We start from the raw sequence: 23989 nt of genomic DNA, 5'->3' as shown, positions 1-23989 counted from the left end.
ATCTCAGTCTTCACTAAGGCAGATTACCCCTCCTCTCCCTCATCTTTCTCTTCCCAGATTTGTTTTCCCAAACTCTTTCTTATCTCTCACCCTCTCTCAATTTTTCTTTCCAATTGAGTTTGTCCATTCTTCTTTTCCATTACATGTATACTCTTCCCTCTCCCCTTATCTTACATTCTATTACATTTTCAATATACAGTACATCCTGGCAGAGAGGAGAGACAGAGACAGAGACAGAGAGATCCCTGGGTACAACCACAGAGAGAACAGAGAGTGAAGGGCAGTAAGAGAAGGCAGAGACAAGAGAAGAAGGGAAAGAACAATAACAAGGAGGCTGCATTTAACAAGGGGCCAAAAGTCAAAGAAATAGCCAAAGTCATTTCTAAGTCCTCTTTATTTTTTCTAATATTCAATTTGTAACCGTCAGCCAAAAACAGCAGGAAGGGTCAGGACAACAAGGACAAGTGGTTGGTTGGTTTGTGTGTGTTTTCACAAGTGGGCTACTGCTTAGTATCCATTCAACAGCTGCCATACAAGTCTAATGTATGAATGTCACCTTTCCTTCTCAATGTGAATGTACTATGGGTAGAGTCCCGCCAATGGGCTGCCAGAGAGACACTTAATGGGTTGAGAGAGAGCAACAACCGCTTCTCTCCATCTCTCTCACCAACCTTGCTGGGAGGAAAAATGTGTTACTGATCAATTATTCAAGGAGAAGTGGGGGTGGGTGTAGACAGAAGAGGAGGGTTATAGGAGGGGTTAGAGGAGAGTAGAGGAGGGGTAGAGGAAAGAAATTAACAAAGGGGACTGGGATGACTGTAACTAGTTTAGAGAGAGAAAAAAAGAGAGAGAGATATAGCGGAGGTGGAATTTCTTTATAACCCCTTTCTGTCTTCATCTCTCCTCCCTCCCTCTCTCTCCTAACTCATTTTAACTACAACTCTTCCATCCATCCCTCCTCTCTCTCTTTCTCTCCCTTCCTCTCTCCTTCTCTTGCTGGGAGATTCAAAGAGACAGACAGCCGTGGGCAAGCCTATTCCCGGGCCTCTCGGGAGAACTCATCGAGTAGAAGCTATTCTCACAGTTTGATCTTAGGCCCTCCCTCCCGCACGCGCACGCACGCACACACGCACACACACATTGTACCCTACATTCCTCTTCCATATTCACACTTTCCCTCCATCCCTCATTACATTCTTAAACCCAAATAATTTTGTCAGGGAGGGGTTGCACCTTACGCATGCCCTGAGGGTGTGTCGGCTTAGAGGACTGATGAAGTAGAATATAGTATGGAGGTATTGGAATAGGACAGCACCCTCCATATAATAGATTTTGTAGATTTATTCAAATATGCATGGGCACATTTCATTATCCAGCTTGCTCATGGTCTAGTCTAATGGCTAGAATATAGCCAAAACCATACCACATACCAGGGCTTCATTCACAATCAGAGCTGCTCTGCTGCTGTGTGAGACTGCTGACAGCTGTGGACGCAGGCTCTTTCATTCCCCCCATCAAAACCAATATGGGGCAGGTGTTACTTCTTTCAGGTCCGATACTATGGCTATCATGACCCTTTAACCTTGTGTTATCTCAGCCCCAGAGCCTGAGCGTGGCTAATGTCATGCTGTTACGCCTGACAGGCTTCGGTAATGCCTTTTATTGGAGTCGTAACATGGGTGATCATACCAGCATATATATCTGGTGAGGTAGTTGAAGAGCCTGGCCTGCACAGATTTAATGGCTCTACTTACAGTTATTTACAATCGCTAGGACCCATTTCTCAATACTTAGGTCACTTTTTCAAAACTCTTCACACAGTGAGCACAACAGCAGTCTATGTGGGCTAAACTTTGGATCGTTTTTCATTGCTTTGGCACAAAATGCATTCAATGACTACATCTTTCAAATTTCATGAATTATTTTCTCACTCAGTGTAACGGCTCTAGTCAGAATGAGGATCGGACCAAAGCTCAGCGTGGTAAGTGTTCATGATATTTCATTTCTCAAAAAACACTCGAACAAAGTAACAAAGTTAAAAACCGAAACAGTTCTGTCAAGTGCAAACACTAAACAGAAACTACCTAGCCACAAAACACAGGTGGGAAAAAGGCTGCCTAAGTTTGATTCCCAATCAGAGACAACGATAGACAGCTGCCTCTGATTGGGAACCACACTCGGCCAAAAACAAAGAAATAAAGAACCTAGAATGTCACTGCATTTTAGCCTGGGACGAGTCGGCGACCCGTCCAAAGGGACGGAAGGACAGCCCCACCGCAGTGTACCCCGAACCGACAGTCGGCAGGGCCAAAGGACCGCAAAACCATGGAGAGACGGCAGGGGTAGGGCCGACCCGACACCGGCGACCCAAGGTAGAGGGAGACCAAAGGAGGTGTTTTGAGTGTGGCGCCCAGGGGCCCAGGGGCACTGGAATTGCCCGGCTCGAGAGGAGTCGATGCCATCAGCTAGCCCCGGAGGCGAGGTGGGTCATGCCGTGAACTATGTCACCTCCTGTTGGGCACACCACGAGTCAACTGCACCCATGGTCCCGGTGAAGGTTGACAGACGTGACACGGAAGCGCTATTAGACTCCGTAACCACGGTTACGCTCGTAACAACGAGCATGCTGAACCAGGAGACCGAACGGTGTAGGGAGATGTGCATTTCCTGTGTTCACGGTGACACAAAACGGTATCCCACCGTATGGACCAACATCGTGACGCCACAAGGGAGCTGTCAGATGATGGTGGGTGCAGTACCAGAGATGCTGGTACCTCTCCTAGTGGGATGGGATTGTCCGCTGTTCGTGGCCCCATGGGGGCATGAGTTGAGGAAGAAAGTACGAGCCGGCCGAAGAAGAGAGTGGGGACGACCCATCGCCTGTGTGGCCCGGAAGCCGCTGGTTAACCAACCTGACTCTACGGGTCCGGAGTCGGAGGGGGAGCCGGAACTCGAACCCCCTGGGGAACCACTGGAAGAGGAGCCCAGCCTCCCCCTACTCGATTTCATGGGGCCAGTCGAGACCCCCGTGGGGGGCCAACTGAGGGGACAATTTGGGACAGCCCATTGGGAGGATCCAAATTTGAAAGCTGCCACCACCCAGGTGATAGCGGTGGATGGACAGCTACTTCCGGGGGTAAGTGACTGGCAATACCCCCATTTCCAAATTAAAAATAACCTTTTGTATCAAGTGTCGCGCCAACAGGGGGAACTTCGAGCGGTATTGTTGCCCCGGCGGTATGTAGGAACCGTTCTTCAGCTGGCCCACACCCACCTGTTGGGGCACACCTGAGAATGGAGATGACCCGGGAACGGATCGCCGCCTGGTTCCACTGGCCCGGGAAGTGGAAGACTACTGTCGCAGCTGCCTGGAGTGTCAACTCACTGTCCCGAAAGCACACTTCCGAAACCTTCTGGTCCACCTGCCAATAATCGGGGTGCCCTTTGAACGCATCGCCATGGACATAGTACGTTTTTCACCCGCAGACGGATGTGCTCGTCGAGCGCTTTAATAAAACGCTCAAACAGATGCTGCGGAAGATCATCGAGCAAGATGGGAAGAACTTGGACCAGCTACTACCCCACCTAATGTTCTCAATCCGAGAAGTACCCCAATCCTTAACTGGGGTTTCCCCGTTCAAACTCCTCTATGGGAGGAGGCCAAGCGGCCTACTGGACCTCGCCAAGGATGTGTGGGAAGCCCAACCGACCACCCTTACGCAGTGTGGTAGAGCACGTGGAGATGATGCGGGAGCGGATGACAGCCATATGGCCAGTCGTGAGGGAACATATGGAGAAGGCCCAACGCGCCCAAACCCAGGTCTACAACCGGGGAGCCCAGCCCCGAGAATTCCAGGTGGGAGACAGGGTGTTGGTCTTGATCCCCACGGCCGAAAGTAAGTTCCTTGGCAACATGGCACGGACCATATGAGGTGATCGAGAAGCTGGGACCTGTCAATTACCGCATACGGAATCCGGGGAGATGGAAACCCCAACAGATTTACCACGTGAACCTGTTGAAGAAGTGGCACGAGAGGACAGCCTTGGCCGTGTTATGGTCGGGACCCAGGACGCCAATGGTACCAGTGGAGGTCCCGCGCAATGAGGACCTCGACCCGGCACAGAAGCATGTGCTCAGGGAGCTCGTCGATCGGAACACGGCGGTTTTCTCCGAGAAGCCGGGCCGCACGACCCTCATTGAATACCACATCCGTTCCCAGCCCGGGGAAACAGTATGAAAGAGGCCATGTCGGATTCCGGATGCCGGAAGGGAGGGCATGAAACAGGAAGTGGAGGCTATGCTGAGGATAGGGGTCGTGGAAGAGTCCCACAGTGCATGGTGCAGCCCCATCGTGTTGGTTGCCAAACCGGACGGTAGCCTCTGCTTCTGTAACGATTTCCGGGGGGTGAACGACATCAGCTTGTTCAACGCATATTCCATGCTGAGGGTGGACGAGCTCATCGAACGATTGGGAAAAGCCCGGTACATCAGCCCCCTTTACCTGACTAAAGGTTATTGGCGGGTACCGTTGGCAGCCTCCACCTGGGAGAAGACGGCGTTTTGACACCAGACGGGTTGTATCAGTACCGGGTGCTCCTGTTCGGTCTCCACGGAGCCCCGCCCACCTTCCAATGGCTCCATGTGAATCCGATAACTCGGACGTTGCACTGATGACCGTCCCCTCCCCGACAGAGCTAAGGGAGCTAAGGTGGCATACAGCAGGTCAGCCACCAGGGGGAGACTCGTCGAGGTGACGAGGGGGGTGACAACCTTTGCTAGTTGAGTGCTTCGACCCCACCAGCAGTACGCAGCGGCATATCCGGATGATATAATCATCCACAGCCAAGGATGGGAAGAGCACCTGACGCTTCTCCAGGCGGTGCTGGACGCACTCAGACAAGCCGGGTTGACTGCAAACCCCAAGAAATGCATGCTAGTGTTCGAGGAAGTGGAGTACCTGGGGTATTTGATCGGACGGGGGAACGTCAAGCCCCAGGAGAGGAAGGTTTACGCAGTGCGTGAATGGCCCCTTCCACGCACCAAGACACAGGTCAAGTCCTTCCTGGGACTTGCAGGATTCTATAGCCAGTTTATCCCCAACTTTGCAGCTATAGCTTCCCCCCTCACCGATCTAACCAGGGCCCGCCTCCCGAAAACAGTGAAATGGACGGAGGAGACAGAAGCTGCGTTCAACAAGCGCTGTTCTACCATCCGATTCTCGTAACGCCCGGTTTCCAGGTGCAGATGATGGTGCAGACAGACGCATGTGATACTGGACTAGGGGCCATTCTGTCCCAGATACACAATGGGGAGGAGCATCCCATCATGTACATCAGCCGAAAGCTGATGCCTAGGGAAAATAAATACTCTATTGTGGTGAAAGAGTGTCTAGCGGTGAACTGGGCGCTAGACACTCTCAAGTATTACCTGCTAGGTACCCACTTCACCCTGGTCTCGGACCATGCTCCCCTGGTCTGGATGGCCAGGGGAAAGGACACAAACGATCGGGTCACCAGGTGGTTCTTGTCCCTTCAATGCTTCTCTTTTTCTGTTGTGCACAGGTCAGGGGCGAAGCATTGAAACGCGGATGCTCTATCGAGAAGGGAGACAGACGTTGCACTGATGACCGTCCCCTCCCCGACAGAGCTAAGGGAGCTAAGGTGGCATACAGCAGGTCAGCCACCAGGGGGAGACTCGTCGAGGTGACGAGGGGGGTGACAACTTTTGCTAGTGTTATGGAAGAATCAGTTGATTTGAGACATGTATGAAGTGTTTTGGTAGTTTTAGTGCATTTTGCAACTGATGTGCCAAGCTAAAAGTTGGTTTGAAGAACTGTGTGAAGAGCTTTGAAAAAGTGACTTAAGTATTGAGAAATCGGTCCTAGCGATTGTAAAAACAACTGCATTACGGTCGTGTCCAATTCAATTCCCTGTGTACTGTGTTTGCGCTAGGCTAGTCAAACCATTTCACACCATTATATCTAATTGACCTTATAAGCCAATGTCATCCACGCTGGTAAATATTGCTACATTAATGCACGTTACAACCAGCTAAATACTAAAGATTGTTTACAGAGATGGGCTTTTTTTTGGTGCAGTGCATCTGAAGAATGGTGAATGGATAGGGTTGATTAATAATAATATATTTGTTTTATATAGAGCTTTTCAAACAATCTTGTTTAAAAAGAATATAAAAAATAATTCAGGGAGCTGGCAGTTCATGGAGCGCTTCATCAGGCAGCATCTGTCTCTGAAGTTCACAGCTACTCCTCCTCTGTAGGTAGGCTGGAACAGATCCACCACCAAAAAGTGTAGCACTCACCTGGATGTAAGCACCTGAGTAACCACCACACTTCAGCAGTAATCAGTGTCATGACGTTGGCCTGAGGGGTAGGTTTATGACAGTCATAAATACCTCTTCCCCCCTTTTTCCTCTCTCTACCCTACTGATGTTACATTTTCAAAACCCTTGGTTAACATAGAGATTCTGGGAACATCAGAAGGTGGGGGGAAATTAACTATATTCTGGTAATCCGACCAACGGAATACATGCAGTGGTACTTAATGAATATGATGTCAGTTCGGTTGTCATCTGAGACATTCTCATCAATGATAAGATGACATAAACTCTACAGTGGAAAGTCTACACATCCGAGTTATCGGATTCACATGGAATTGTTGTTCAATTTAAATGTTTGAATATGAAATTATTCTTGATGGGAAAAAATGTGATTTTAGCTTCTAAAATGTGAGATTTGGGTTTTCAAAAGCTAGGGCTCTGCTCAATCAGTGGCCCGCCCCTGTGAAGGGACATGGGCTATAAAACTTTTCAAACACGCCCTCCTCTCCCTTCCTATATAAAGCCTTGACGACAATATAACCTCCTGTTCCGAGGATGTGAGGACGAAGGTCCTATGTCAGAATGGTTCAGATAATAACTACAGAACGAAGCCAACATCAGCGTGAGCTTTGGTTGCGAATGGTATGAACTTTGAACTCTTATTCACTACAGAAGTGATACCTCCTAGCCATTGTGGTACCAACAGCAGATGCAAATGAGGGTTAGGAAGGAACAGACAGAGTATCCCGTCTATCACCCAACGACATTACTACAACGTATCCAATTGACAACCAGAGACATTCTTCAAAGGACTCGGTTGGGCAACACGGCTTTCCATCTACCACCAACCTACCGAAACGCAGCTCAGAGTAAATATTTATTGCATTTTCCTTTTCCAAATGGTCGGTAATTGAAAATGCATAAGATACTGTATTTACGATAGCACAGCTTCTTCCCTTTGTTCCTCAGTCTTCCCGCTCTTTCACTCAAACCCAGCACCTTTTCTTTTGTGTAACAAGCTGTCATATCTGTTCCGCCCGCTAGGGACGTTTTCCTTTATGACGTAATTTGTAATCAAGTTATGATTTAATTATGTGTATGTGTAACTCTGTGTGATTAGTTCGGTATTTAGTAAATAAATAATTAAACCCAATTTTGTATTGCTGACTCAACCTGTGAGCCAGGTTTAGTGCAGATAACCAAGAATGTACAACTTTCAGATGAGACTGAATTAAGATGACAATTAATATTGACTGCTATTAATGTAAAATATTACTAGGTCTTTAAGAGTTTATTCGGAAGATAACAGCTCTATAAATATTATTTTGTGGTGCCCGTCTCTCTAGTTAATTACATTTACATGAATAGCTCAATCAGGTAATATTAATTACGGATAAATGATTTTATAGAATAGCATGTCATATCACTTAATCCGGCATAGCCAAAGACACGACATCAGCAACAGCCTCCTACGAGGCGAGCCTCTGTCATACCCTCACACCACAGTCTACATCCTACAGGAAACCAGGTGGAACAAACAGCCGGTGAATCATTCAAATTTAGATTAGCTAAGTGAACCAAGCAGGCCTGTAGAGATTTGCTCTAAGGGAGGAAACAACTAGCACACCATGGAGACAGAGCTCTTGACATCCCATAATGCTAATCAGGCCTTTATCACTGCATATGGTTCAGCTGATGCTGTGGAGTTCAGTTAACCCCTCAGATACACACTGACTGACCCACAGTCTCCCCATTTGTACAGAGATCTGTACAGCAGGCTAGCCCAACGCCCTAGGGAGGTAGAAGTTGCCCTTAACCAAAGATCGAGGATCAGCTTAACCTCCCCAAATCCTGGCCTTCACAGATCAGTGTCTAGTGGCAACTTCCTCCCATCCAGTGAGGGAGGAGTAGTGCAAAGGGGCAGCCTGAGCATCCCACGTGGTTAAATGAGTGGCTCATTAAGCGAAGGTGAGACAGGAGTGTCTGCTTCTCTGTCTCTGATCCTCTACGGCTGCAGTTGTCTCATTAGAAGACTTCAAACAACAGCGGAATAACCCACAATATCTTTACCTTCCTCTCCTCTCAACTCTCTCCTCACTGGCGTTCCTCTCATCTTTACTGTGTCCCACTCCTTCTCCTTTCCTCTCTCGTTCCACTTGTCCCCTCACATCTCCTCTCATGGGAGCTAGTGTCTGGAACACACAGGCAGATGTAATCCGTATTTATACTGTCTGTGGACAGGTCTGGTACAGAGGAACAAGACAATAGAGATTGTGTGTGGATTTTATATTGTACTTTCAGCAAGTACTGTACAAAATGTCTCTTGTTGTAGACGTGTGTTATTGTGAGTAGCAAGGTATCCCAGGCAAAGCAAGGTCACCACTCACTGTAAGAGCCAAAGGTATACAGAGTAGAGGTTGACCGATTATGATTTTTCAACGCCGATACCGATACCGATTATTGGAGGACCAATAAAGCCAATACCGATTAATTGGCCGATTTTTTTTATTTGTAATAATGACAATAACAACAATACTGAATGAACACTTATTTGAACTTAATACATCAATAAAATCAATTTAGCCTCAAGTAAATAATGAAACATGTTCAATTTGGTTTAAATAATGCAAAAACAAAGTGTTGGAGAAGAAAGTAAAAGTGCAATATGTGCTATGTAAGAAAGCTAACGATTCAGTTCCTTGCTCAGAACATGAGAACATATGAAAGCTGGTGGTTCCGTTTAACATGAGTCTTCAATATTCCCAGGTAAGAAGTTTTAGGTTGTAGTTATTATAGGAATTATAGGACTATTTGCCTCTATAGCAATTTTTGTATTTCATTAACCTTTGACGATTAGATGTTCTTATAGGCACTTTGGTATTGCCAGTGTAACAGTATAGCTTCCGTCCCTCTCATCGCTCCTCCCTGGGCTCGAACCAGCAACACAACGACAACAGCCACCATCGAAGCAGCGTTACCCATGCAGAGCAAGGGGAACAACTACTAGAAGGCTCAGAGCGAGTGACGTTTGAAACGCTATTAGCGCGCGCAAACTAGCTAGCCATTTCACTTCGGTTATACCAGCCTCATCTCGGGAGTTGATAGGCTTGAAGTCATAAACAGCGCAATGCTTAACGCACAACGAAGAGCTGCTGGCAAAATGCACGAAAGTGCTGTTTGAATGAATGATTACGCGCCTGCTTCTGCCTACCACGGCTCAGGCAGATACTTAGATACTTGTATGCTTGTATACTCAGTCAGATTATATGCAACGCAGGACACGCTAGATAATATCTAGTAATATCATCAACCATGTGTAGTTAACTAGTGATTATGATTGATTGTTTTTTATAAGATAAGTTTAATGCTAGCTAGCAACTTACCTTGGCTTACTGCATTCGTTATTGCGTTGGACTAGTTAACTGTAAGGTTGCAAGATTGGATCCCCGAGCTGACACGGTGAAAATCTGTCGTTCTGCCCCTGAACGAGGCAGTTAACCCACTGTTCCTAGGCCGTCGTTGAAAATAAGAATGTGTTCTTAACTGACTTGCCTAGTTAAATAAAAGGTATAAAAAACATATTTTTTAAAAATCGGCACCCAAAATTACCGATTTCCGATTGTTATGAAAACTTGAAATTGGCCCTAATTAATCAGTCATTCCGATTAATCGGTCGACCTCTAATACAGAGTTGGCAAACCATCATTCAGTGACAATAATACTATAATCCACAGAAGGGCTTACCAGGAAGAACTTCCAAATTCAAGGCGGAAAGGAGTTGGAGCAGAGAATGATTTATTTGAGCTTGTTTTAATCCATTGTCAGGACAATTGTAGAATTCAATTGTCTAGGAACTTCTGGCACCCAATGAAATTCTCTGTCTCAAATCGTCAGTGTAACTCTGCCCATGTCTCCTCACAATGGGTGAAATACAGCAGAGCCACCACCAGGATTATGATTTCGCATGGTTATCAACTCTCTCTGACTTATAATAATATGGTTAAAGGTTTTTATCTTCTTAAATCAATGTCTGCGCTATATTTATCAGGAGAGTGAGAGAACATTGAGAGAATGGGGCTGTGCAGCTGCGGAACAAAGGAGTGTTGAGGAGAGGGCTGTGATCCACCCTGTGGCAGTATACTGCCTGGCTGGTAGAGAGAAATTAGCTGGGAAAAGGCATCCTTAAAAACCATCCACCCCCGCTCTCTCTCTACACTCAGACACACAGCTATATACATCCATTCACAAGCCAAAAATACTGGAAAAGTGTTCACAGAGATACGCCTCCACAGCACATACATAAACACACACACACATACATGAAGTACATATAGTCCCTTACTATTAACACCACATAGAGCACACGGTCAGCCGTTATGCCTCACCCATGATCACTAAAGAATGCCAGCTCCACCCAGCCCAAAGCATTGTGTCAGACAAGCATGGGACTGTAACACTCCATAGATGCTTAGCAAAGCATGAGTGACGCAAATATACATTTAACTGCCATACTGCATGAATGCTGCCAGTGTGGAATGTTGGGACTGTCATGCTCTTATTTTAACGTGAATAAAAACAGTACATGTTAACGGCACAGTTGTGCCGCTCTGGTGTATCAATAGACATTGGAGCAGGGTCTGGGGTATCAATAGACATTGGAGCAGGGTCTGGGGTATCAATAGACATTGGAGCAGGGTCTGGGGTATCAATAGACATTGGAGCAGGGTCTGGGGTATCAATAGACATTGGAGCAGGGTCTGGGGTATCAATAGACATTGGAGCAGGGTCTGGGGTATCAATAGACATTGGAGCAGGGTCTGGGGTATCAATAGACATTGCAGCAGGGTCTGGGGTATCAATAGACATTGGAGCAGGGTCTGGGGTATCAATAGACATTGGAGCAGGGTCTGGGGTATCAATAGACATTGGAGCAGGGTCTGGGGTATCAATAGACATTGGAGCAGGGTCTGGGGTATCAATAGACATTGGAGCAGGGTCTGGGGTATCAATAGACATTGGAGCAGGGTCTGGGGTATCAATAGACATTGGAGCAGGGTCTGGGGTATCGGGGACTTTTGGAATCAAGAACAGGTGCCATACACTCAGGACAGAGGGTGAGGAGAAGGAACAGTCCAACCATGTTGTTTTAATACCCTCTATTTCTGGCTTCTCTGGCCCCTGTCCTGACGCTCCAGTCAAACATTGGCTGTTAAGAATGGCATCATTCTGACACAGAGACACATATCTCTTCCAAAGGACAGTTCAGCACACAAAGCCAAGCTGTCTCTCTGTAATATGTGCCATATTACAGTATGGCACAGAGCATAAAAACAACATGAGAGATAACTTCCATACCAGGGGTACTGAGAATGAGAGGGAGGGTCAGGAGGGTGTGGAGGGTTGTGTATGTGTGTGTGGGGGAGGGGGTGTTCTGGGTGAGTTGTGTAGACAGCATTGAGTTGTAGTGAGATACTACACATCTACTGGGTTATTATTGAGTTTATCATAAAACCCACCAGCTGCTCCATATCAGTCCATAACTATGACCTTACTAATTTCCTCTCTCTCTGACCCTGCAGAGCCTCTGAGCAGTGTGTCCTCCCTGGAGGTGCACTTTGACCTCCTGGACCTGACAGAGCTAACCGACATGTCTGACCAGGAGCTGGCTGAGGTGTTCGCTGACTCTGATGAGGAGAACCACAACGAGTCCCCAGCAGGTTAGACCATTTTCAGATACTCAAGATACTCAGATGGCCGCCTCGCTTCGCGTTCCTAGGAAACTATGCAGTATTTTGTTTTTTTAATGTGTTATTTCTTACATTGTTACCCGAGGAAATCTTAGGTTTTATTACATACAGTCGGGAGGAACTATTGGATATAAGAGCAACGTCAACTCACCAACATTACGACCAGGAATACGACTTTCCCGAAGCGGAGCCTCTGTTTGGTCCACCACCCAGGACAATAGATCGGATCACAGCCGGCGATCCAAAACAACGGAGCCGCAGAAGGGGCAGACGGAGCGATCTTCTTGTCAGGCTCCGTAGACGGGCACATCGTGCACCGCTCCCGAGCATACTACTCGCCAATGTCCAGTCTCTGACAACAAAGTATTACAAAATCCGAGCAAGGGTTGCCTTCCAGAGAGATATCAGAGATTGTAACATTCTTTGTTTCACTGAAACATGGCTCACTCGGGATAGCCACCTGGGTTCTTCACGCATCGCGCCGACAGAAACAAACATCTCTCTGGTAAGAAGAAGGGCGGGGGTGTATGCCTTATGATTAACGAGACGTGGTGTGATCATAACAACATACAGGAACTCAAGTCCTTTTTTTCACCTGACCTAAAATTCCTTACAATCAAATGCCGACTGCATTATCTACCAAGAGTATTCTCTTTGATCATAATCACAGTCGTGTATAACCCCCCCTCCCCCCCAAGCAGACACATCGACGGCCCTGAAAGAACTTCATTTGACTTTATGTAAACTGGAAACCACATATCCTGAGGGAGCATTTATTGTAGTTGGGGATTTTAACAAGGATAATCTGAAAACAAGGCTCCCTAAATTTGATCAGCATATCGAATGCGCGACCCGGGCTGGCAAAACCCTGGATCATTGTTATTCTAACTTCCGCAACGCGTATAAAGCCCTCCCCCGCCCTCCTTTCGGGAAAATCTGACCACGACTGCATTTTGTTGCTCCCAGCCTATAGACAGAAACTAAAACAGGAAGCGACCAATCGGATTCCACGCTTCAAGATTTCTTCGATCACGTGGACTGGAATATGTTCCGCATAGCGTCGGACAATAACATTGATGAATACGCTGATTTGGTGAGTGAGTTTATTAGCATGTGCATCAGTGATGTTGTACCCAGAGCGTCTATTAAAACATTCCCCAACCAGAAACCGTGGATTGATGGCAGCATTTGGCAAAACTGAAAGCGGGAACCACTGCTTTTAATCAGGGCAAGGTGACCGGAAACATGACCGAATACAAACAGTGTAGCTATTCCCTCTGCAAGGCAATCAAACAAGCTAATCAGTATAGAGACAAAGTAGAGTCACAATTCAACAGCTCTGACACGAGAGGTATGTGGCAGGGTCTACAGTCAATCACGGACTACAAAAGGCAAACCAGCCCCGTTGTGGACCACGATGTCTTGCTACCAGACAAACTAAACAACTTCTTGCTCGCTTTGAGGACAATACAGTGCCACTGACACGGCCGCTGGCTCTCCTTCACTGCAGCCAACGTGAGTAACACATTTAAACGTGTTAACCCTCACAAGGCTGCAGCCCCAGACGGCATCCCCAGCCACGTCCTCAGAGCATGCGCAAACCAGCTGGCTGGTGTGTTTACGGACATATTCAATCAATCCTTATCCCAGTCTGCTGTTCCCACATGCTTCAAGAGGGCCACCATTGTTCCTGTTCCCAAGAAAGCAAAGGTAACTGAGCTAAATGACTATCACCCCGTAGCACTCACTTCCATCATCATGAAGTGCTTTGAGAGACTAGGACCATATCACCTCCACCCTACCTGACACCCTAGACCCACTCCAATTTGCTTACCGCCCCAATAGGTCCACAGACGCAATCACACTACACACTGCCCTATCCCAACTGGACAAGAGGAATACCTATGTAAGAATGCTGTTCATCGACTACAGCTCAGCATTTAACACCATATAGTACCCTCCAAACTCATCATTAAGCTCGAGACCCTGGGTTTCGACCCCGCCCTGTGCAACTGGGTCCTGGACTTCCTGACGTGTCACCCCCAGGTGGTGAGGGTAGGTAACAACATCTCCACCCCGCTTGATCCTCAACACTGGGGCACCACAAGGGGGCTTTCTCAGCACTCTCCTGTACTCCCTGTCAACCATGACTGCATGGCCATGCACGCCTCCAACTCAATCATCAAGTTTGCAGAAGACACTACAGTGGTAGGCTTGATTACCAACAACGACGAGATGGCCTACAGGGTAGAGGTGAGGGCCCTCGGAGTGTGGTGTCAGGAAAATTACCTCACACTCAATGTCAACAAAATAAAGGAGATGATCATGGACATCAGGAAACAGCAGAGGGAGCAGCCCCCTATCCACATCGACGGGACAGTAGTGGAGAAGGTGGAAAGTTTTAAGTTCCTCGGCGTACACATCACGGACAAACTGAAATGGTCCACCCACACAGACAGCGTGGTGAAGAAGGCACAGCAGCGCCTCTTCAACCTTACAGATGCACAATCGAGAGCATCCTGTCGGGCTGTATCACCACTTGGTACGGCAACTGCTCCGCCCACAACCGTAAGGCTCTCCAGAGGGTAGTGAGGTCCGCACAACGCATCACCGGGGGGAAACTACCTGCCCTCCAGGACACCTACACCACCCGATGTCACAGGAAGGCAAAAAAGATAATCAAGGACAACAACCACCCAAGCCACTGCCTGTTCACCCCGCTATCATCCAGAAGGCGAGGTCAGTACAGGTGCATCAAAGCGGGGACCGAGAGACTGAAAAACAGCTTCTATCTCAAGGCCATCAGACTGTTAAACAGCCATCACTAAAATTGAGTGACTGCTGCCAACATACTGACTCATCTCTAGCCACTTTAATAATGAAAAAATGTATGTAAGGAATGTATCACTGGTCACTTTAAACAATGTCACTTTATATAATGTTTACATACCCTAAATTACTCATCTCATATGTATATATTGTACTCTGTACCATCTCCTGCATCTTGCCTATGCTGTTTGGTCATCGCTCATTCATATATTTTTATGTACATATTCTTATTCCTTCCTTTACACTTGTGTGTACAAGGTAGTTGTTGTGAAATTGTTAGGTTAGATTACTTGTTAGATATTACTGCATGGTCGGAACTAGAAACACAAGAATTTCGCTACACTCGCAATAACATCTGCTAACCATGTGTATGTGACAAATAAAATGTGATTAATCATTCTTGATTAATCATTCTTTTTAAACCTTTATTTAACTAGGCAAGTCCATTAAGAACAAATTCTTATTCTTATAACAAATTCTTATTTACAATAGCAGCCTAGCCTAGCCTAGTGGGTTAACTTCCTTGTTCAGGGGCAGAACGTCAGATTTTTACCTTGGGTAGTGATCTAGCAATCTTTCGGTTACTTGACCAACGCTCTAACCACTAGGCTACCAGCCGCCCAATTCATTAACCATTGAATGGTTGATTTGGTGGATTTGACAACCCTCTTGTTCTCCAACCAAGACGACCCTAGTGTGATGGACTGGCTTAAACATGGTCTTTGTTCGCCTTGAGAGAACCATTACCCAAATTGAATTTCCTCCTACTTTGGTTGAACACAGTTGGATGTTAGAGTGTATGTTTTGCTCTCTGCAGGAGACAAAACAGAAACACTATCTCTGTTTACTCTGTTCTCCCTCTAAAAACTCTGTCCACTAGACAGACTCTTTTACATATCACCCCATTCTGTAGCATACGACCCCATTACATCAAAATCTAAATGGTTTAGCTGATCACAAATGTGTGTGTGTGTGTGTGTGCAGAGGGTCTGTAGAGCAATGAGCACTCTAATAAAAAGCTTACAATTGTGTTCTCTTTGGCTGCAGGGAAAGGGACACATGGGAGAACCCAATAAAACTTCAGCAGCACATTGGATTGAACATTCCTCTGAATTCTTACTGTAATTCAAGCAGTTCTCTATATTTTGTGATAATGACCAAGATACAGTATATTCCTGTTATGTGCCTCTGGGAGATTCTCATATCAGTTTGTGTCCATGTCAATGTTGATAGTTATTGGTACCAGATCCCAGGCTGGTTGTCTGATACAGCACAATAGACTACTGTAGCATAGCGCTAATTAGCATTAGTTAGAGGGGAGTCTGATTAACCTGTGATCAGGGACGCGCCCGGGCCCAGCAAACCGCCCTCCTCACAACCAGAGGAAACAGGAAATCCATCCCATGTATTACTTATGATCCATAGCCCCATGTTTCCTGCTGAGAGGGAGAACGATCCTCAAAGAGCTCCACATCATCACTCCATTCAGCTGCTTTACGCTCACACTCTCACCTCATCTCTATTAAGAAGAGATATGCGTGACTTGGGAACGGTACTAAGATGTTTGCTTTACAATACACCTGTTCTACACTCATGTTCTCATCATGGGGAACCACAGAGAGCTATGTTCAGCTCTGTGTGCGGGATATTAAAATAACCTTACAAAGGTGCACTTTAAGAAATACAGCAATCTTGCTTAGACATCACCCACGCTCCTTCTCCTTACCCCCAGGGTTGAACCGTGCCAATTTATCACATTACTCCCCATAAAAAGGCATTGCGTTGCTCCCTTGTCTGACCTTAGCCCGTAAGTCAGGGGTTCCAAACCTTTTTGGCCCATGACAACATTTTGATACTGAAAGATTTTCGTGACCCCAACCATGTGAAAAAAAATTATGTAATTAACAGGGGGGGGGGGGGGCTATGGCAGTCAATTGAAAACATTCTAACAGTATTTTTGATTGTCTTCTCAACTCACCATCACATACTTTTCATGTGGGGCTATGACAGTCAACTGCAAATTAGTCTGACATAATGTATCTTATCTCACCACCACTAATGACATGGTTGTACTTTGTGCATGTGGCGTCGGAGCTTCTCAATGTCCGGGGACACGTTCGATAGTGCGCACCTCATATCTGCTGCCACATCCAACCTGGACCGATATTTGGTTTTAATGCAGACGAGAGCACTGAATGCAGCTTCATACAGATATAAGCTGGCAAAGGGTACCATGAGTTTCATGGTGCTTTTAAGACAACTGGGAACTCAGTCAAATAATGATGTCAGTGATCTTCAGGTCAGAAAGTCGGAGCTATAAGAGGCCCCCAGTTCCGAGTTCCTAGTTGTGTTGAACGCGGCATTAATGTCAGAGGGAGACGGCAGAGTATTCCCTTAGAGTCAGGAACCAAAACTGCTCCGTAGTGATCTGTGAATGACAGCTCAATCAGCTATTCGATTTCACTTACCAGCATGTCAATTGAGCCAAGATCACAGTCAAATGGATTGGGAAGTAGGTGCCAAAGTGCTCTTCCAAGTGTTGGAGGTGAGCAGTCATCACTCGTGTGGGATACTTACTGATGCTGTTTTCTGTTAGAAACATGCACAGCCGAGGGAAGGGGGCATGGTTCACTTTTGAATGACTCTCTCCAATAAGAATCCTTTCCTCTGAACCCACTGATTCGGTCACTCATCTGTAGGCTTTTGTATTTCCCCTGCATGCTTGCGTTCAGTTTCCCAAATACGTCTGTCACAGGCAAGGAGACACATTTTATTTTCATTACACAGAAAGTCAACCGTCTGTTTTTTTTTTTTTACATCCATTGTGAATGACAACAGTTCCTCTCTTAATGCAAAAAATCTTTCCAACACTCCCCCTTGATAACCACCAAACCTCGGTGTGAAATAGAACATTGTCTCCAAATAATTTTGCCAACAGGCGTGAGCGCAGTGGATGTGGTTTGATATAATTTACAATCAAAGTTACCTGCTGCAGTATATCTCTGAGTTCTGTAATCAGCTTTTTTGCCCCCAATTGCTCTCGGTGTGTCATATAATGCGTCCTTATGGCAGAGGGAGACATTCATGACTAGAGTGTGACGGCCTGCCTGTCGTCCCGCCATAGATGGAGCCCCATCTGTGCAAAAGCCCAATATTTGATCCCATGGAATCTGTTTTTCATCAATATAGCCACACAGCACACTGAACATCCCCTGTGCTCTTTCATGCTCGGGAATCGTGAGACAGAACAATATGTCCTCGTGAATAGCATCCCCCAGCATGTATAGCGAACAAAATTCATGTGTGGGCATCTTGGCCCTCGCAGCTAAAGTTCATTTGGAGAGCATAAACTGGGGAGATTTTGAGTCGTTCAGTCCGAGTTTCCTCTTGATTGCTAGAGATAGCATAAATTATTTTTTTAACAGTGTTTTCTGACAAAGGTATTGATGTGAGTTTCTGTGCCTCTGTCTCCCCACACATTGTTTTCACCATATCAATAGCGGCCGGTAATTTCAACGTCTCTGCAACAGTGTGTGGTTTCATAGCATAGCGGGCCTAGTCACTCACCATGGGAATGATTCAAATGCATCGGTGAAGTGCAGCCTTTTCCCATGATCTAAGGGAACTCTCTAGTTGAATTTAATATTTGAATAATTTCCATTTCAATTTTTAAGGTTAACCACATTTCAAGACGATGTTATAATATATACATAAATATATACTTGCCGGGATTTTGGAAATTCTCCAGCGACCCTATTTTCATTCCAGCAACCCCATACGGGGTCGCAACACTTAGCTTGGGAACCGCTGCCCTAAGTGCATGCATGTATCTACACAGCCTTAATCCCCCAGTGACCCCCACCCACCCTGTCTCTATCTCTGTTTCTCTGTCACACACACACACACACACACACACACACACACACACACACACACACACACACACACACACACACACACACACACACACACACACACACACACACACACACACACACACACACACACACACACACACACACCTCTCAGGCTGCTTTAATCACTGCATTGTGCTGTACCCCATAACCTCCTCTTAGATTAATCCCACTGAGGAGGAGGAGGAGGCACCTGACTAGGTAGATCAGTGTGCTGGGGACCCCTAGTGACAGAGAGAGGCAGGAGGCAGAGAGGAGAGAGGGAGAGGGAGCATTAAAAAGAGAGAGGGAGGGAGAACGGGAGAAACATGAAAGAGAAATACATGAGAGGTGGTGATTCTCTCCCCACCGCAGCAAGGGTTCCCACCGCAGCAAGGGTTCCCACCGCAGCAAGGTTTCCCACCGCAGCAAGGGTTCCCACCGCAGCAAGGGTTCCCACCGCAGCAAGGGTTCCCACCGCAGCAAGGTTTCCCACCGCAGCAAGGGTTCCCACCGCAGCAAGGGTCCCCACCGCAGCAAGGTTTCCCACCGCAGCAAGGGTTCCCACCGCAGCAAGGGTTCCCACCGCAGCAAGGGTTCCCACCGCAGCAAGGGTTCCCACCGCAGCAAGGTTTCCCACCGCAGAAAGGGTTCCCACCGCAGCAAGGGTTCCCACCGCAGCAAGGTTTCCCACCGCAGCAAGGGTTCCCACCGCAGCAAGGGTTCCCACCGCAGCAAGGTTTCCCATTTCTCCAGAAGAGACTGATGGCTCCCTGAGCTCCAGTGAATATGCCAGATATCCTGGTCCTGACGGCAGGACCTCACCACAGGGCTCGTATAAACCCACCACAGCTGCTGCTACCGGAGCACCACAGCCATAAAACTCACAGGGAGAACAACAGACTGTCCCCATATCCCCAGCCATCTAGCTATATCCTCTGATATAGTGCAGCAGTTTTACTGACAAATCGGACATTAAAAAGCCCAGCAGGAGGAATAAGCAGCGTTGTGTGATGACCATAATCTCACTCAGTGGGGTGATACTCGAGGAGGTCAGGGACCGTGCAGAGATTTTCAGTGTCGTATTAAGACCTATGGCTGGTGAAAGGGAGTCAGGACTAGTGTACTAAGATTGAAGAGTGGTGGTAAATGTGATCAGAACACCAATAATATTGTCTCAATGTGTAATACAGACCCTGATAAAAGTGTTTATTTTCACATCCATACAGTGCATTCAGAAAGTATTCAGACCCCTTGACCTGTTCCATATTTTTTTGTCACAGCCTTACTCTAAAACAAATTAAACTATTTTTTTCTTCATCAATCTACACACAATATCCCATAATGACAAAGTGAAAACAGGTTTTTAGAAATGTTTGCAAATGTATGTAAAAAAAGAAGAAGACGGAAATACCTTATTTACATAAGTATTCAGACTCTTTCCTATGAGACTCCGAAATTGAGCTCAGGTGCTCAGGAGTCCATTGATTATCCTTGAGATATTTCTACAACTTGATTGGAGTCCACCTGTAGTAAATAAAAATCTGATTTGACATGACTTGGAAAGGCACACACCTGTCTATATAAGGTCGCACAGTTGATAGTGCATGTCAGAGCAAAACCAAGACACGAGGTCGAAGGAATTGTCCATAGAGCTCCGAGACAGGATTGTGTCGAGGCACAGATCTGGGGAAGGGTACCCCCAAAAATTGCAGCATTGAAGGTCCCCAAGAACAGAGTGGCTTCCATCATTCTTAAATGGAAGACGTGTGGACACCAAGACTCTTCCTAGAGCTGGCTGCCCGGCCAAACTGAGCAATCGGGAAAGAAGGGTCTTGGTCAGGGAGGTGACCAAGAACCCGATGGTCATTCTGACAGAGCTCCAGAGTTCCTTTGTGGAGAGAGAATAACCTTCTAAAAGGACAACCATCTCTGCAATCAGGCCTTTATGGTAGAATGGTCAGATGGAAGCCACTCCTCAGTGAAAGGCACATGACAGCCCACTTGGAGTTTGCCAAAAGGCATCTAAAGGACTCTCAGACCATGAGAAACAAGATTCTCTGCTCTGATGAAACCAAAATTGAACTGCAAGCATCACATCTGGGGGAAACCTGGCACCATCCCTACAATGAAGCATGGTGGTGGCAGGTGTTTTTCAGTGGCAGGGACTGGGAGACTAGTCAGGATCGAGAGAAAGATGAACGGAGCAAAGTACAGAGAGATCCTTGATGAAAACATACTCCAGAACACTCAGGACCTCAGATTGGGGAGAAGGTTCACCTTCCAACAGGACAACAACCCTAAGCACACAGACAAGACAACGCAGGAGCGGCTTCGGGACAAGTCTCTGAATGTCCTTGAGTGGCCCAGCCAGAACCCGGACTTGAACATCTCTGGAGATACCTGAAAATAGCTGTGCAGCGACACTCCCCATCCAACCTGACAGAGCTTGAGAGGAGCTGCAGAGAAGAATGGGAGAAACTGCCCAAATACAGGTGTGCCATGCTTGTAGCATCATACCCAAGAAGACCCGGGCTGTAAACGGTGCCAAAGGTGCTTCAACAAAGTACTGAGTAAAGGGTCTGAATACTTATTTGAATGTGATATACCTGTTTTTGCTTTGTCTTTATGGGGTGTGTGTAGATTTATGAGGGGGAAACTATTGAGTCCATTTTAGAATTAGGCAGTAATGTAACAAAATGTGGAAAAAGTCAGGGTGTCTGAATACTTTCCGAATGCACAGTAACCGTATGTACGCCCCTTTACATTATGTTGAATTGGATAAAGTTGATCTTCCTCCACTGTGCTCTATCTGCATTCAGTAGATGTATGCTGGTATGCTGGTTTGCATCTTATCTTTATTGTCAAGTATCTTGAAGTGCTTTGTCATTGCCTGGTGTTCTCTATTTCCCACTCATAGATTAGACAGTGACACTCTGGGGATCTCTGACTCACTCCAGCAGTGGCACACTGTGCTCAAATAAGAGTATGTTTTGCGTTCGGACTCAAGACGAGATACAGAGATACACATACCCATGCAAACACACACATACTCATACACACACACATGCATGACTAATGACTAAAGCTGCTCTGCAGTGTCCAGGCCAGACTATCCAGACGGTACAGTCTCTAGAGGAGCCAGAGTCAAGAACAGGCTCTCTTCTCCAGCAGTGTCTCTCTCTCTCTGGCTGCCTCAGTAGTGAGAATAGTGAGATGGGATAATACCTCCAGGTGAAGATCAGGCTGAGGCTGGTGTATAGATGACCTTGTGTGATAGATGACAGAACCACAGGGCCAGGTGTTCTGCCCAGTGGGGATTCTACTGCCACTGGACTGGACATACATTAGCTGTGTGTGTGTGTGTGTGTGTGTGTGTGTGTGTGTGTGTGTGTGTGTGTGTGTGTGTGTGTGTGTGTGTGTGTGTGTGTGAGAAAGAGTTGTTTATCAGGGGTTAGTGTTACCTTACCCAGGGAGGACTTAGGACACATCTCAGCTGTGAGATCCAGCTGTTCTGTTACTTCCTTGTTATATCTGTGTTCCCTTAAAGCTCCTTCAGTATCACCACCTGCTCTAATGATAAATAACAAGCTCTGTAGCCAGAGGTATAGAGTGTATTACAGTGAAGGAAGGAGGTGGCTTGCTTGTACAGTAAATGTATTGTCTAACTGATTATCAAGGTGAAAGGATCTAAAGACCTTGACATGGCTACATGAAGGGAATGTATGGGTGGATAATGTGCATAATATGTATATAGACTGTAGTCTGTAAAGGTAGAGTGGCTGGATATTCCATAGGAGTGTGTTATGAACCTAGGTCAGTAGGCTGGCGGGAGTTAGTTCAGTCAGTGTAAAGCCGTGGGAAAAAGGAGAGGGTGAGTTGGGGGTAAGAGCAGATTGGCTGGGGAAAAGCGAGATGAGGAGAAGGTGAGGGAGGGTGTTGGGGAAGAGGGTGAATGGAGGGTTAGTCAAAGGTAAAAGGAGAGAGGGGAGGAAGAGGAGGGGAAGGCCAGGGGGAGAGTGGGATAGTGAGATTGGGTTGTGTGGGAAACAGAAGGGGAGGAGGAAAGGAAGATAGGGGAGGCTGAGGGAGTTCACTCTGAATGGAGTCCTGAATTATTCACTGTTCTCAGCTGGATACAAGGCCAGGACTCTCCTGAGCTGTATATACTGTTATCATCATCAGGCCTAAACAAACTGACTACACATTTACACATTATTTATGTATTCATCTTATTTTCTTCTGTTTTCCTACTCTTTCCATTCTTTTCTTTTCTTTTCTTTCCATTTAATTTCCTCTCCTCTCCTCTCTCCTCTCCTCTCCTCTCCTCTCCTCTCCTCTCCTCTCCTCTCCTCTCCTCTCCTCTCCTCTCCTCTCCTCTCCTCTCCTCTCCTCTCCTCTCCTCTCCTCTCCTCTCCTCTCCTCTCCTCTCCTCTCCTCTCCTCTCCTCTCCTCTCCTCTCCTCTCCTCTCCTCTCCTCTCCTCTCCTCTCCTCTCCTCTCCTCTATATTGGACAGACAGGGGTAATGAAAGCTGTGTGGGCACTTATGTTTTGGACACCTGCCAGTCAGGACAGCCCAGGGATCAGAGTTGACAGATGAGATGTTCAGGAGAAATGGAGGGGATGAGGAGGAGATGGAGGGATGAAGGCCAGAGAGGGTTAGTGGAGTGAGGGAGGACCAGAGAAAGGCAGGACAATAAATTAGATTAGCTAAATGTGTACAGCTGCATTGGTAGGCCCCCACCCAATCTCACCCCTCTGTACAGTCAGTATCTGCATCTGTTCTGTGTATGTGAAATAGACGGATAACAAGAGATGACATACCAGATCTCAACAGAGACTATTATGACCATAATCACCTCAGAAACAGGCTATTTAAACTACAAACCCCAGGATCTCTTTCACCACATTAAAGCCCATTTGAGAGAGGAGGAGTGAGGCAGTAGGATGGAGTTGCCCCTAGACACTGATACAGTATATGGTGCATTTTCCCCCCCAATGGTTAAGATTAGTATAGGGGGATGGAAAGCTGATCCCAGATCTGTGTGGGAGTGAGTCATCTCCTCTGCAGTGTTCTCCAGGAGAGCCCAGGCTCTGACAGTCACACCCTGTGATGACACAGGAGGACACTGCAGCTCTTACTGTCACCACTTTACCAGAGACAGTCACTGGCTAGGTG

The 23989-nt window shown here is 46.8% G+C and overlaps 1 protein-coding gene across 3 annotated transcripts in view; it reads left to right on the top strand.

Moving 5' to 3' along the window:
• LOC109894989 (dysbindin domain-containing protein 1) overlaps positions 1 to 23989 on the top strand; it is a 37494-nt gene that overhangs the window by 8483 nt on the left and 5022 nt on the right. For all 3 annotated transcript variants that reach the window (XM_031831030.1, XM_031831031.1, XM_031831032.1), the window contains one exon: positions 11920 to 12057. In XM_031831030.1, the coding sequence (XP_031686890.1) occupies positions 11920 to 12057 (138 nt within the window). The remainder of the gene's footprint in view (positions 1 to 11919; positions 12058 to 23989) is intronic.

Source organism: Oncorhynchus kisutch, linkage group LG8 (genome assembly GCF_002021735.2).
Source record: "Oncorhynchus kisutch isolate 150728-3 linkage group LG8, Okis_V2, whole genome shotgun sequence".
In the NCBI taxonomy this organism is placed as follows: domain Eukaryota; kingdom Metazoa; phylum Chordata; class Actinopteri; order Salmoniformes; family Salmonidae; genus Oncorhynchus; species Oncorhynchus kisutch.
The sequence above is the reverse complement of the archived record's forward strand: the minus strand, read 5'-3'. Positions and strand labels throughout refer to the sequence as shown.